The 15,130-nt window shown below is 37.3% G+C and overlaps 1 protein-coding gene across 1 annotated transcript; it reads left to right on the top strand.

Moving 5' to 3' along the window:
- The first annotated feature begins 697 nt into the window (after nucleotides 1-697).
- trip4.L (thyroid hormone receptor interactor 4 L homeolog) lies at nucleotides 698-13,180 on the top strand. Its single transcript, NM_001091909.1, is given in 13 exon segments — nucleotides 698-820; nucleotides 2,386-2,555; nucleotides 4,252-4,406; nucleotides 5,936-6,154; nucleotides 7,348-7,423; nucleotides 7,540-7,651; nucleotides 7,876-8,091; nucleotides 8,366-8,483; nucleotides 8,560-8,741; nucleotides 9,014-9,138; nucleotides 10,532-10,623; nucleotides 11,963-12,065; nucleotides 12,986-13,180. Coding segments are annotated over 13 exon segments (1,704 nt in total). The 5' UTR covers nucleotides 698-740; the 3' UTR covers nucleotides 13,042-13,180.
- Nucleotides 13,181-15,130: the final 1,950 nt, after the last annotated feature.

The following is a 15,130-nucleotide window of genomic DNA, read 5'->3' as shown; positions in this document are numbered from 1 at the left end:
TGGCTTTTGTTTATTTTTTATAGTTTTTGAATTATTTGCCGTTTTATTCAGACTTTTTCCAGCTTTCAAATGGGGGTCACTGAACCCAGGCGCGTTTCAGATCTTAATGCCGCCTGAGGAGGCATTCTAAATGCGCCTCCCCCCCGCCTGGTGTGCTTACCTTAATATCGCCGACAGGGGGCAGAGGGGGGGCGCATTTATAGCGCAGAGAGCGAAATTCAACTCTTAAAGTTACAGGATCGGCTTTTTGTCGCCCCTGATAACTTCTGGGCAGCTGCTGCCTGAGGTGAGGTACTCACCTTGCCTCATGGCAGAAACGCCCCTGACTGACCCCATCTAAAAACAAATGTCTACAAGTTAACTCAAAGATGAACAACCCCTTTAAGTACATGTCGTCCCTAAATGTCCCTTGTGTTGTCTCAGAATGAGTTCTGCTAATTTGCCTCACAGCTGTTCAGCATAGTATATAAGAGTAAGGGGAGGGGCAGCCGCATCACTATACAATCCTGTAACAATACACAGTAGCAGATAGCTAATAATAAGACACAACAGAACTTCAGTATTTTGGGTGAATCTCCAATAACTAACGAAGAACAAACAATCTGTCAGTTTCATTAGGCTTGTTGGAACGGAACAACTATGGGGCGGGACTTTTTTTTTGTAGCTCAAAGTAATGACCACTTCCGGTAGAAGAACGGAAGGAAGGACACGCGAAGAGAGGGTTTCTACGAGTCTCTGTCATGGCAGCTGATCTGCTGCGCTGGTGTGTGGAGGAACTGGAGAAGCGTTTTGGACTGGGCGTCAGTGAAGACGTGGTTAGGTGAGTTTTAAGAGCAGCTGTATGACAGGCAACAGTAGAATACATAATGACAGCTGCTGTGCTAGTGTATTTGGTACCTTGTGACATGGCTCTGATCTAGCAGATGTGACAGTGGCTGATGGCTCCAGCACTACTTCATTTCGCCCTTTGATTTTACCAGGATCACAACCTCTCTTCTTCCACTTTCACACAGGACAAACATTTGAGGAGAGTGACACAATAGCTCAGGTTTCACTGCTTTTGTATTGCGATTAAGCAACTTTATTAAAACCTGGTCTATTGAAACGGCACAAAAACGTTTTTTTTTCTGCGAATAAAGGGATACTTTACCTTTTAGTTAGCTTTTAGTAACTTTTTTAGCAACTTTTTTTTAGTTTTTGCATTATCTTCCTCTTCTGACTGTTTTCATCTTTAAAATGGAGTTCAATGAACTGGCAGACAAAAACTATTGCCCTGCTTCAAATGTATTACTATTTTTACTTTTGTATTACTTTACTTTCTCCTAGTTATATTTAAAGGGATGGTTCACCTTCAAGTTAACTTTTGTATGTTGTAGAATGGCCAATTCTAAGCAACTTTTCAATTGGTCTTCATGAATTTATTTTTTTTATAGTTTTTGAATTATTTACCATTTTCTTCTGAATTTCCAGCTTTTAAATGGGGGTCACTGACCCCATCTAAAAACAAATGCTCTGTAAGGCTACACAATTATTTTTATTGCTACTTTTTATTACTCATCTCTCTATCCAGACCCTATGCTAGTCCCTTATTCAAATCAGTGCATGGTTGCTAGAGTAATCTGTATCCTAACAACCAAATTGCAGACTGGAGAGCAGCAGAATAAAAACCTAAATAACTCAAAAACTACAAATAAAGATGAAAGTGAATCGCAAATTTCCTCATAATACCACTCTCTACATCAGAGGACCTTTTTCGCCAGTAAGCAATATTCAGATGTAAAAAGAGTTGGGGAGCAACACAAGCATGAAAAATGTTCCTGGGTGGTGCCAAATAAGAGCTGTGATTGGCCATTTTATAGCCCCTATGTGGACTGGCAGCCTAAAGTGGTCTCGTTGGCAGTACATCTGGTTTTTATGCAACCAAAACTTCCCTCCAAGCCAGGAATTCAAAAATAAGCACCTGCTTTGAGGCCACTGAGAGCAACATCCAAGGGGTTGAGGAGCAACATGTTGCTCACAAGCTACTGTTTAGGGATCACTGCTCTACATCATACTAAAAGTTAACTCAAAGGTGATCAACCCCTGTAAGCCTCTAATTTAAACCACTGCCTGGTTGTTAGATTAATTTGGACCCTAGCAACCAAATAGCTTCTGAAATTCCCAACTGTAGAACTGCTGAATAAAATGCTGAATGATTCTCAAATATCGAAGAATAAAAAAAGACCAACTGCAACACACTCTACATTATGCTATAAGTTAATGTTATAGTGAATAACAACGTTAAATATCAATTTTGAAAGGAAAAAGTGTGATAGTAGTGTTATGTATAGCTGTCCCTCGTATTTATCAAGATTTCAAATTATTATGCTTCTATATTCACTATAGGTATATTCTATCCATTGACACAGAGGAAGAGATTGACGAGTATATTAATGACCTAGTACAGGCTCCAGAGGATAAAAAGTCTCTCTTTACACGTGAACTGAAACTCCGATGGCAGAGAATCAGGCAACCATCTGCTTCAAGCACTGCTCCAGCGTTCCAAAGGAAAGATGGTAAGCCCAGGTGTACCTGTTATTTATTTGTGTTTAACTATTAGAATGTCAGACTGTAGGGACTTTTTTTCTTATGCTCGGACTGGCAGCTTTCCCCCATTTTAGCAATGCAGTGTTTACACAATTAGGGATATTACACACGGGCATTTTTTATGCATTTAACATGCAATAAACACGTTCGCTAATTGATTCCTTTATATTATGCCTGGCTGTTCTGAATTGCTTTTTACTCCATTTGTGTTTTATTGCGCTTGTTTAGAGGCTGCATTTTGTTGCGCTGGACACGTGTTCACGTATTCGACATCTGTAGAATAGAGTGTTGCATTTGGAACTAAAACTAGCTTAGCAAGGTTAAAAAAAATGCAATTAAACACAAAATATGCACTCAGCATGCGTTTGAAAAACACATGTAAAAACGCAGTGTGTAATGGGAGTTGACCAACTAAATTAACTTGTATTATGCTACAGATTGACAGTTCTAAACAACTTTTAAATTAGTCATCTTATTCTGGTTTTATTTTTTTTTTTTCAGTTTGCAAGCAAAAATGCTGTCTACTGATTGGAGTCAATGATTGCAGAAAGCATAAAAACGAAAAAACAGAATTACTTTGAAGCTTATTTATTGTTTATATTTCTCTTTGGGCCTTTGCACATGCTAGGGTAATGAAGCCCTAAACACCAGAGAGCCAATAACAGTAGAACATAAAAATTTAAAAAAAATTAAGACTTGTTGTAAATTATCTTCGAATACTACTGTCTACATCAAAGTAAAAGTTAATTTCAAGGTGAACTACTTCTTTAAACTTTTGCATTAGAAATCAAAAAGGGGGTTTGAAGTTATGGACCAATATATGGAGGTGGTTCCATATATGGACCTTCTTTTTTGGGTCCCCACATTCCTAAAAGCCCATTCCTAAAAGTGGTCACTTTTGAAACAGAGGATTCCTTCGTCAATATAAGTAAAGGCAATGTGAGGCCAAAACAGCAAATTTTAGCTAATAAGACTGCATATTATGGGAGGGGTAGGACAGTAACACAAAAAATGAAAGTATTTTAAAGTAATGAAAATATGTACTTTTGCCCTGCACAGGTAAATCTGATCTGTTTGCTTCAGAAACACTACTATAGTTCATATAAACAAGCTGCTTTATAGCAATGGTAGAAATTGAAAAAGGCTATATGGCACAGGTTAAATAGTTGATAACAGATAACACCATTATGTTCTACAGAGCTTATCTGCTATCTGCTGTGAGACCTGAGCCTTTTCTTCTTTGAATGGCTGCCCCAGTGCTACACAGCAGCTTATTTATATAAACAATAGTAGTGTTTCTGAAATCTGAAGCAAACACCATTTTTACCAGTGCAGGGCAACAGTACATTATATTTTTATTACTTACATTTTTTGATGTTACTGTTCCTTTAATCTATTGTACACGCATTGATGCATGCTCAAATTTAACAGGCAAATGCATCTTACTCTATGTCAAACCAAACAGGATGTGCAAAAGAAGACCACACTTCCCACTGGCACAGAGTAGCATTCACACTCTCAGTGCACAAGGTTGAGATCTGTGGTGAGTTAAAATTAATTAGTGCACAACCTTAGGTTATCAGAAATGCAATTACGTTAATGATAAAATTGTAGCTTCCTTTCAAAATCTGGAACAGCGGTGTCTAATATGTTATGCCTCTTAAGGAACAGAAGATTTGCAGACAGAGAAACTGTCATTCGGGGAACAGGGTAAGCAAAGAAGGCGCAAAGGAAGGAACAAAATGGAGCCTCTTCAAGCTGTATATTCTGTAGCCAATACCTCTGCGGAAGAAGTAAAAACACCCATGGATTTGGCAAAGGTTAGTAGGATTTCCTTGACAAAAGATAGTGGCCTGTGCTCTTTATAACTGGGAATCTAAAAACTTCGATTAAGATTCAATGATGACATGCTGGTAGATTTTTCCTTTTGTTTGAGCGAGGTCTGGCTAAGCATTCTGCTCCCTTGCCATATCTGAGTTTCCTGCAGGATTGTTTATTTGGTCAGATTACTTACTTACAGATATGTGAAAAGATGGCTGTGCTGGCCATTCAGCTTTAGTTTCAGGAATATATATCATAGCATATTAATAGTTACTCCAAATCTCATGTTGACTGACATTCAGGCTCAATTTCAAGAGTATCTTGGAGAGCCAACATGCTTACCATAACCAGGCTTGGCTTCTCAGCCTGCTTGGGCCCTCTGAAGGGACAATAGCTCAACAGTTTTCTGTCTTCTACATTGTACTCACACTATAACCCCAACATTCAGTTTGGCAGTGGGTGATATGATATCACCCTCTGCCAACTGTTCTATATTTTTACATCACCTCTATAGAAGTAGTTTTTAGAATATGAGAATGCAATACTTTTGTCCTAAAGATTTATTATTACAGTTAAATTACATAGTTACATAGCACTGATATAGTACATTTTAAATTAGCCCACATTTCACAACCATCTTTTTCTGTCCCTCCTACTGTTTCAGTAGGTACTTTTTCTGCATTTTAAACCAACATTTTGTCATGCTTATATTATCTATTAGTATGTTAATTTTTATGGAAGTTTTTTGATATTAACATGTTTACCAATTACAATTTAAAAATGCTATCTAGTTGGTCCCTGTCCCCAAACCAACTGATGGCTGTTTTAATTGTCATTGCCACTTTTTTAGCTTTCTGTAGAGGCATGAAATAGTAAGTCAGTGTTATGACCTATTTTAATGTCTATATTGGTTGTGATATTGTAATTAAAAGCCAAAATGAAATGTATAAAAGGTAACTTCTCTTTAATATTTATACAGTATAGGTTTGCAATACAATACAGTATATGTGACTAAAGTGCAGCATTTCACTTGCATGCATCTCCATTTATATTCTTCACCCCCACTAAATTTATTTTTGGATAATGAATGCCTTAATCCATAGACCACATTAAAGCACTCTTATTATCTGTTGCATAAACATGAGAATTATTTTGGCAAGGAAAGCAGCTACCACCCACCGAGTGGAATTCTGTAAACGATCATACTTAAGCCATGGATGTCCATTTTGGATTTGGCAAAATCTGGATAGATTGCCCCCTTTACACGAGGATTTAATCTTGTGTATAACTATTGCACTACCAGTAAAAGTTTCCAGTACTTTCATGTACATTGCTCTGTAGGCAGTATTAAGCAAATGCCCTGATACACAATATAGATTCCCAAACTCCCTCCCTAAATCTCTTCCCTTTTATTTTATTTTAGTTTTTTTAGATTTTTTTAACCTTCAAATTCTTTACTTTTATAAGTACCTCTAATAAATGACTGTGAAATAACCTACGCCTAATTACGTACCCATTTACCATTTAGGCGCAGGAAGTTGTGGGGTTGTCATCCTCCAAGAAGAAGCAAAAGTTTGTCAGTCTGTACACCAAGGAGGGGCAAGACAAACTGACTGTGCTTATCCCTGGACGCCACCCTTGCGAGTGCTTGGCACAGAGGCACCGGCTTATTAATAACTGTATGACATGTGGCCGCATTGTTTGTGAACAGGAGGGCTCAGGGCCGTGTCTGTTTTGTGGAAACCTGGTAAGATCATAGTTGTGTGCACCCTTGTCAGCAACCAAAGTCAATTTACAGTATGTGTAAATATTGTCAGTATAATTATTTTTATTGAAAATAATTATTTAAATTGTGTTTTTGCAGAATGCTTGCAAGCTAAATACAACATCATTATAACATGATTTGGTGACTGAATTGATGCACTTTTCTTTTTCTTTTTTTTTTTTTACCATTTGTAATAAAAAACACTATAATACTGTATTGAAGAATTGTATTCAGCCCTTGGGCATGCTGGCCACACAAGATCTGTTTGAATGCTACATCCATCTACTTGGTCTCTAGCTGAAGCATCTATGTGTTTAAAGGAGAAGGAAAGTCTTCTTCCACTTGGGGGTGCCAAATGTTAGGCACCCCAAGTGATTGTATTTACTTAACTGAAACCGGAAGAACCCCGGCCGTTGCTTTCTGCTGATTGCAGCACCTGCCCGGGGTTTCAGGTAAGTATATACAATCACTTGGGGGTACCTAACATTTGGCACCTCCAAGTGGAAGAAGACTTTCCTTCTCCTTTAATTTCCCTGTTCTTGGAGTTGCAAAGAAATACAGACAATTAATTTTGTTGAGTAAAAATAAATGCTTGATGATTTTGTCTTCCACAATAAAGCTTTAGGTATAGTTGTTAATATTAAAGGAGGAGGGAAAGTGGAATCACTGTAGGGTGCCAAAAGTTAGCCCCCCCTCCATTGAATATATTTACTTGTCTGATACTCCGGGCAGTTGCTCCTATAAGCAAAGACCTGTACCGGCTCAGGGTTCTTCTCAGCGAGCACCACAGAATGATCCTCTTCCTCTGCTTCTATTTTCATGTGGGTGCACATTTGTATTAGAATAAAAATCCAAACTTTAACAAAAATACTGGCTTTTTCACTTTACTGTGCGTATGTTGGCCCTGGGGAAGTGAAAGAAGAAGTGGAAGAAGAGCATAGCTGTGATGTGTTATAACTTTTTCCACTGCCCCCCCCCCAGTAATTTCACCTTTCCTTCTCCTTTAATATTGATGTTGGCCACGTCTGGATTTGTTAACTTTTCATTTTGACACCGGAATATAGATGCTTATGTAGCTTGATATTGATTTTTATTAGTCAAAATATCTTTTGTCAATTGAACTGGAGCTAAGATTTGAAAATTTTGCCTCAACCTATTCTATTCCTTCTCTTCAGGTATGCACAAAGGAAGAGCAAGACATTTTGCAGCGAGACTCAAATAAAAGTCAAAAACTCCGCAAGAAGCTTCTAGGTAAGAGTGTAACTATTATGACTGTCCTGTACATTGTGTAAAGATTATATCCCTGGTATGTGTTTTATATTTCTTCTGTCATTTTTGTCACTTAACCGAACTGGCTGCTGTGGCAGGTTCAGAGTCCTCTGCAAAAGACCTTCTCCCCCATCAGGAAACCCGAATGAAAGAAGGATTAGAGAAAGCTCTGCAACATCGAGACAAACTCTTAGAGTATGACAAGACTAGGTATGGTAGATGAGTTTGTTTAAATGAATGTACTGACATTTCCTGTTTTAATCTTACAGAATTACTGTACCTACGTACTATACCTACTAAGTATTATTGAGAATTGTCTTTCATCTTGTTAGCTGTTTGTTAGCTGTTTGTAACACACTGGTGCACTTTAAATTATCTTAGCAATTGACAGAATTACTATGATTTAAAAAAAAAATTTTTTGTTCTTTATCAAGTGTGCGGCGGACTCATGTGATTGATGATGAATCTGATTACTTCGCCACGGACTCAAATCAGTGGTTGTCTCAGGCGGAAAGAGAAACCTTGCGAATGAAGGAACAGGAGTTGCAGGAACTGCGTCATGCCTCTCGCCTTTCTCGTAAATTCACAATTGATTTTGCGGGAAGGAAGGTCTTTGAGGAAAGAGGAGATCTTACAGAGTACCATAAGCAGTAAGGCCAATATTCATAAAGAAACATAAAGCAGGGATTTCAGCCATTGTGGCTGACAACTGTGTAGAGGAGCACACAACAAAATACCATGTCGTTCTTTGGTCTTTAGCATGCTGAGGAAATAAAGAACTTTCATACTTGTGTGCCTTGTGTTGCTAATCTGCGCTGTTATATCAGTTGCCACTTATTATGCTGCATCCTAGATTAGATTGCTTGTATGTATGATGTTTTGCTTGCTTTCATTTATACATATTTCTTTTCCTGGGAATTTCAGGTTGGATGATACTGTCCAGTCAGTTAACTCTGGAACAGTGGTCCCTTCAGGGAATTCTAGAGAAAGATCAAACGTTTCATCTCTGGTAAATCCAAGTCTACTACAGCCTTCACCAGTGGTAAGTGATATCATTTTACAACAGCTCTTATAAATCTCCTATTTAACGTAATTTAAATTCTGTTCCATTATTCTAGTGGGTGGATCAGGTTAGCGCAGGCTCATACAAGAAGAAAGCTCTTTCGGAGGAGACAAACCCTTGTTCTGAAAGAAACCGGCTGCGGATACAGGACCGTGAATTACAAGAGATTAGTGACCTAGGCATGTGCTTGAGCATGCACCAACCTTGGGCTTCTCTACTTGTTGCAGGCATCAAACAGTAAGGGGCAGTTATTATTAATAGCTCATATCCCCACTTTTTTGTCAATATAAAGGCCATTGTACTCTGGCCTTTGTTAGATAAGTAGTAAAAAGAATCCTGTAACCAAGCAATTATTCATGTCTGCACATCACTTTCTTTTAGGGCAATGACAGACAGGCTGATAGCAGCTTGTGATGTGCAGAAGTAGTGATCTGATTGGTTGCAGGGAAAACAATACACTGTAATTCCATATTATGTTTTTCTTACTACAAACATGCTTTCCTACACAGGGTAGAGGGAAGGACATGGTACAGTGCTCATAGAGGCCGCTTGTGGATAGCGGCTGCTGCGAAACAACCTTCCTCACAGGAAATCTCTGAGCTGGAAACTTCCTACAGAGTGTTGCTTCAAAAAGGTGTGAATTTAAACATTTAGTACTTCACCATACAACTAACTAAATAACCTAAAATTCGTCCTAGAGTTATGGTAAAGATGGGTCTATCTTTTAAGTTGGCCTTTATTACTATTATTTCTTATTTTATTATTGTATATTATATACAGTAGCTTATTTGTACACTATTCATCGGTGTTATATATTTGATATATTGAACATTAACTTTCAGTCACACTTGACTTTTCAATTTTGTAACAATACCTGTAATTTGCAATACTAAGGCTAATGTTACACACTAGGTTTTCTCTGCTTATTTTAGTCAGGAAACACTTGCTGGTGCCTTTTCTGTATAAAACTAACCCCATGTGCACAGTGACTGGTGTTTGCCATTAAAGTCAGTGGCTGCCTGTATGAGCTGTTCAGAAAAATGTAGGTGTTTTCACATTAGCTTAACATAAATATAGCAAAAATCGCACTTAAGAAAGCCAAAAACTATTCTCTAATGCCATTGTTTCTAGGCATAAAGACAAAGACTCAACACTTCCCTTATGTTAATTCAAAATCACTTACTTTAATATTTGTATAATCCCTTATGATAAATATTTTACTAGGAATGTGATTGTATTGTGTCTGAGCTGTCTTTTCACGTTTTTTCACAATTGAAAGTAATTTTTTTTTAATAAATAGGCATTTTTTGAGACAAATTTATATTTTTTACTTTTGTAGTTTTTTTCAAAATTAAAAACTTAATCTGAATGTTTTTATATAAATCTGTTATTTATCAAAACAGTTTGTATTTGCACAGAAAAAAGTCGCACATCAGTGAAAAATCACAAGTTATATTAATTTTTAATGAGGCTGAAAATCTTGCATACATAAAGCTACTATCCAGAAGATCCAAACTACGGAAAGGCTGTCTCCCACAGACTATTTTATCCAAATAATCCACATTTTATTTATTTTTTCTGCAATAATAAAACAGTACCTTGTACTTGATCCAAACTAAGTTATAGTTAATCTTATTGGAAGCAAAACCAGGGTCAGTTATCTGCAAACCCCAGGTCCTGAGCATTTGGGATAACCGGTCCCATACCTGTATTTTAATAAACTGGGAAAATAAAATTCTTAGAGACCATTCCCATTGACTTCTATAGGGGACTCCCAAAGGGATAATTGCTGGTAAGAAAAAGTCTGGTGTTCTAACATTAACAAGAAAAATTGAATTGGCAAAATGCCTGATAACCTGTGTGTGCTTTTGTATTGTGCATAAAGATAAATGGGGCTGTAATGTTGCTACTGTGATATTAATAATAATTCTCTACCTTTTAATGAACTATAATTGAAGTTCCTTCTTTGTTCAGTGTTTGTGCCATGACAAATTAAAAGCTTCCCCAACTTATATTTTTGTTTGTAGCCGTACAGTTTCCAAAAGACTACCCTACTAGTTGTCTCCTGGGTTGTGTTGATGTGCTCGACTGTCTGTCACAAGAGCAATTCAAAGAACAGGTAACCGGAATGTGAAAACTGGAGCGTAACAAAGTTACTTTGACAGTGCATTTAAAGGAGAAGGAAAGGTTAAAACTAAGTAAGCCTTATCAGAAAGGCCCATCTAAATATACCAGTAAACCCCCAAAGTAGTGCTGCTCTGAGTCCCCTGTCAAAAGAAACAGCACATTTCTTTCCTTCTATTGTGTACTCATGGGCTTCTGTTTCAGACTTCCTGTTTTCAGCTTAAACCTCATTGCCCTGGGCAAGAGCATGCTCAGTTTGTTCCTCTTCCCCACCCCCCTCCCTTCTCTGCTGTAATCTGAGCCCAGAGCAGGGAGAGACTCAGGCAAGAAGTGATGTCACACCATGTTAATACTGCAGCTCCTATCCTAACAAACAGAGAGTTTCTAGAGCTTTTTACTCAGGTATGGTAAAGCATTCTACAGAATAAATATAGCATTCTAGCTTGCACTATTGCAGCTTATCTATTGGCAATAAAATGCCTCCGTAGCTTTCCTTCTCCTTTAAGCATGCTTCTTCAAAACAACCTCTTGTAATTATAGAGATAAACGCTACAGATAATCACAAGTTATTTATATTTGAATAGAATGTTACCCCTTTTACATAGATTGTAAACTCTGGCAAGTATGTTCTTCCTCCTGTATCTCCCGACGTAAGACATTTAGGGTCAGATTTATTAAGGTTCGAGTTGTGTTTTCCACAAACTTTTCAAGTTGATTTTTTTTTTTTTTTTTAAAAACTAGAAATTTCAAGATTTACTATACTCTGACCCATAGCTCAAATCCGAAACTACACCATCTAAACCATTTGAAGATGTTAACAGCCTTCATGATGATTACGTTTTTTTTAGGATGATTTTGCTTGAAAACTCAATCAATTCAATTAATCGAGTTTTTGGGTTGTTAACCCCAAACTTACTGATTCTAGTTGTGTTTTTTTTTTTTTAATTAGAAAACATTCAAGTTGTGAGCTCATTTGAGGTATATAAAACTCTGATATTCTACTTTTGATAAAAACCTTCTAGTCTTTGTATATTTTCTTATTTTGCTTTTTTTTCAGCACTGTGTATACAAGTGCACATACGTAACTAAATATTAAGAAGTGTTTTATGATATAAACTTTATTTTTTTTTTATTTATTTTTTTTTAATATGATAAACAGATACATGCCCTATTTCTGTGTATGATGTTCTGTGTTTGTTACCTCACAGTAATATATGGTTATCTTATATTATCTTTGAATTATGCTTTGGCAGTAAGCTGCTGCTATGTACTAGTCTGTGGTTGGCAGTTTCTACTTGTATACTGTTTATCTATTACCTTTTTTTCCTCCACAGTATCCAAGTATGAATCAAGAATCTGGCTCTCCATTTGTATTCATCTGCAACAATCCCCAAGAACTGCTAATTAAATTTCCCATTAAAGGACAGCATAAGATCTGTGAGTACATTTAATTCTGTGTACATCTATTAAACTATGGCCTTTTCATGTGTTCACTCAAATATTCAACAGGGTTTTAGTAACAGGTTGCAGAGCTGGGAAATTATTTGCAGTGTCAATATAACATGATTATTTATAAAGAATTTAACAAATAAAAAACAAACTTACAAATCTATTGTAGAAGTGATACCTATATTGTCTAACAAAAAAACCATATTGCAAGCTTTTGGAGCACCAAAGCCCCTTTGTGAGGAAAAACACAAATGAAAGCTGGAAAGGCACAGCAACATTTTCTTTTTTCCATGCATACTTTTCAATGATCTAACAGTGTATATGCTTTGCCTTTCCAACTTTCATTTGTATTTTGCCTGAAGAAGGGGCCTGTGTGCCCCTTTTGTAATGTTTGTTTTTTATTTGTTTTTGCTGCTGACTAAGACAAAGTTTTTGTTTTGCTTATAATGAATGAAAGCCCAAGATCTCTCTATTTCAAAGATGCAGCTCATCTGTGATCTTAGGTAGTAACATTATTTCACTACAGTCCATGGAATGTGCCACACTGTTAATGAATTCATTTTCAAGTAATGTTTAGAAAATACTGTTCATTTTATTGTGCCACTAGCTTGCAGATCCAGATCCAAGCATGAAAAACACACACTTGCCACAGTTTTGTATATAGGAGGCTGTGTGCATCTATAGAAGACTTGCTCAGGAGTACACTGTATGCTTATGTACTGCTACACCCTTCTTTCTCCTGTAAGATGTTGATATGGTCATGAATCTTTCTGCATATACCTGTTTTAGATAAAACCATATTAGTTGCCATTCTTTAAATAGTCTTTCAATGTTATCATTCTGTACATACAGTCTACTATTTAGTATGCTTTCCTCATCATTTTACCTAATTAGTTGCTTATTTGCAGGGAAACTGGACTCCAAAATCCACCAGGGAGCCAAAAAAGGTTTAATGGCCAGATAAACCAAAGAAGATGCCAAGTAAAGGTCACCTGACCCATGTTTATGAGGAGCCATGATTAATACTTGTCATCCAAAACAAGGACAATTATCTCTGTTAAAAGTAATTTTATGGATAATTGACTTAAAAATAAATCAGACTGGAAATCAAGTAAATGGGTTTTCTGTTGAGGTGTCTGTATTGTCCATTTGTTATGCATATCTTCTTGGGAACAACAGCTAAATCACATTTACATTTTGGTTAGTACTTAAAAAAGGCTTAGTGGTACCTCACATTAAAATCAACTTATTATGATGCAGACAGAAGTATTCTTTAAAAAATTGCAATTCTTTTTTTTTTGTCTGAAGCTTTCAGAATTTACATTTATTTAATTTCTATGCCTTTACTGTCCGTTCTAAATGTAACCGTAATCTCCTTGTTCAACATCCTTTTAAACTGGCCACAGACGTAAAGATCCGATCTTATGAATCAATGTACGATCGGACTTTCCCATCTCCCGACCTGCCACTAACCATTCAGATCAAATAAAGTAGTTAAAGAACAGATCAGCCGATGTTCTGCCCCTGACGGCAATCGTACGATAGACAAAGCTAGTGACAGTCTCCCACTGAAAATCATACAATCGGCAATACACACAGAGATATTACCCGCAGCCGACAGAAATTTTCTAACCTATCTGATCGACCAAACGACCGATCTTCACTGGACGAAAAATGACGGGATTTTCCACACACGTTCTGAAAAACGTAGGAATCCTCGATTCGTACGATGAGATATTTGCATCTATGGCCAGCTTTAGTCTGGTTTTGGATACTTTAGATCTGGGTTGGAGTCTTTGCTTTACAAGCACATATCAGCCTGAGTAATATAAGCAGCAGGTGTAGTTGAAGTGCGCAGTGGAAATGGGGACACATTATATCTTTGGAAAAAGAGATGGGAGTTAAAGGGGTTGTCCACCTTTTTGCAAAGTCCTACCAAAGTGGCAGGATTTTGCAATAAAAATGCATACAAAACATTTATTGCACTGGGAAAAGTATGCAAATGTATGTGCTTATTCTGTGCTGTTGCATCAATATTTTCTGAAGAATTCAAGAGAACTGTTGGTTCAGTATGCCAGTGTGTCAACATGATTTTATATGCAATAGCTCTTGCAAGACTAATTTAATTTCCTTCTTATTAGGAGGTGAGCAGAAGTCTAGATATTAGGCTGACAGTGGATGTAACCTACTTAGACTTTGCTGAAGGATTTGACCACACTAAGGGGCAAATTTACTTCAGGTCGAATATCAAGGGTTAATTAACCCTCGATATTCGACTGTCGAAGTTAAATCCTTCGAATATCGAAGTCGAAGGATTTAGCGCTATTTGTTCGATCGACCGAAAAAAATCGTTCGAAGCGGTAGCCCAAAGATAAACAACCAAAGAAGCCGTATTCAATTAGTTTTAGATTTAAATTAAACCTCCATTTAAATCTAAAACTAATTGAATACGGCTACTTTGGTTGTTTATCTTTGGGCTACCGCTTCACAGCAGAAACGGGTGGGAAGCTCTGTGGGTGAAGGGGTGGGTTCTCGACGGTGATTTTGTGGCTGGGATAGAATCTTTACCTCCATTTTAATCTAAAACTAATTGAATACGGCTACTTTGGTTGCTTACTTTGGAAAAGGGGAGGGGGCGCTTGAGGGTGAAGGGGTGGTGCACCAGACCTGATTGCGCTTTGTGTTAATCCCTATCTCAGTCTATGGCTTATTAACTGAACTCTGCTGCCTACCAGCACTCGCATGCCAGGGTTGGCAGTTTATGTATTTAATTTACCTGATTTAATTCAGGGTTAATCGACATACAGCCATAATACACTGGCTTCTCTCTCTTTGGCTATGGGAGGGTGTGCTTGAGGGTGAAGGGGTGGTGGATATTTTAAGGCCTAAAAGCCATCATACAAGGTTTACCCCGACTTATGGCTGTTAAATGATTGTATGTGACTTACCAGTATTTACATTTGTAGGCTCGTGGGTTACTCTTTGACATCCCATACACCCACTGTATGCTGTGTACTTTTTTGCCCATTTGAATTCGGGTTCTTTGCCTCCCT

Source organism: Xenopus laevis, chromosome 3L (assembly GCF_017654675.1).
Source record: "Xenopus laevis strain J_2021 chromosome 3L, Xenopus_laevis_v10.1, whole genome shotgun sequence".
NCBI lineage: Eukaryota > Metazoa > Chordata > Amphibia > Anura > Pipidae > Xenopus > Xenopus laevis.
The sequence above is the reverse complement of the archived record's forward strand: the minus strand, read 5'-3'. Positions and strand labels throughout refer to the sequence as shown.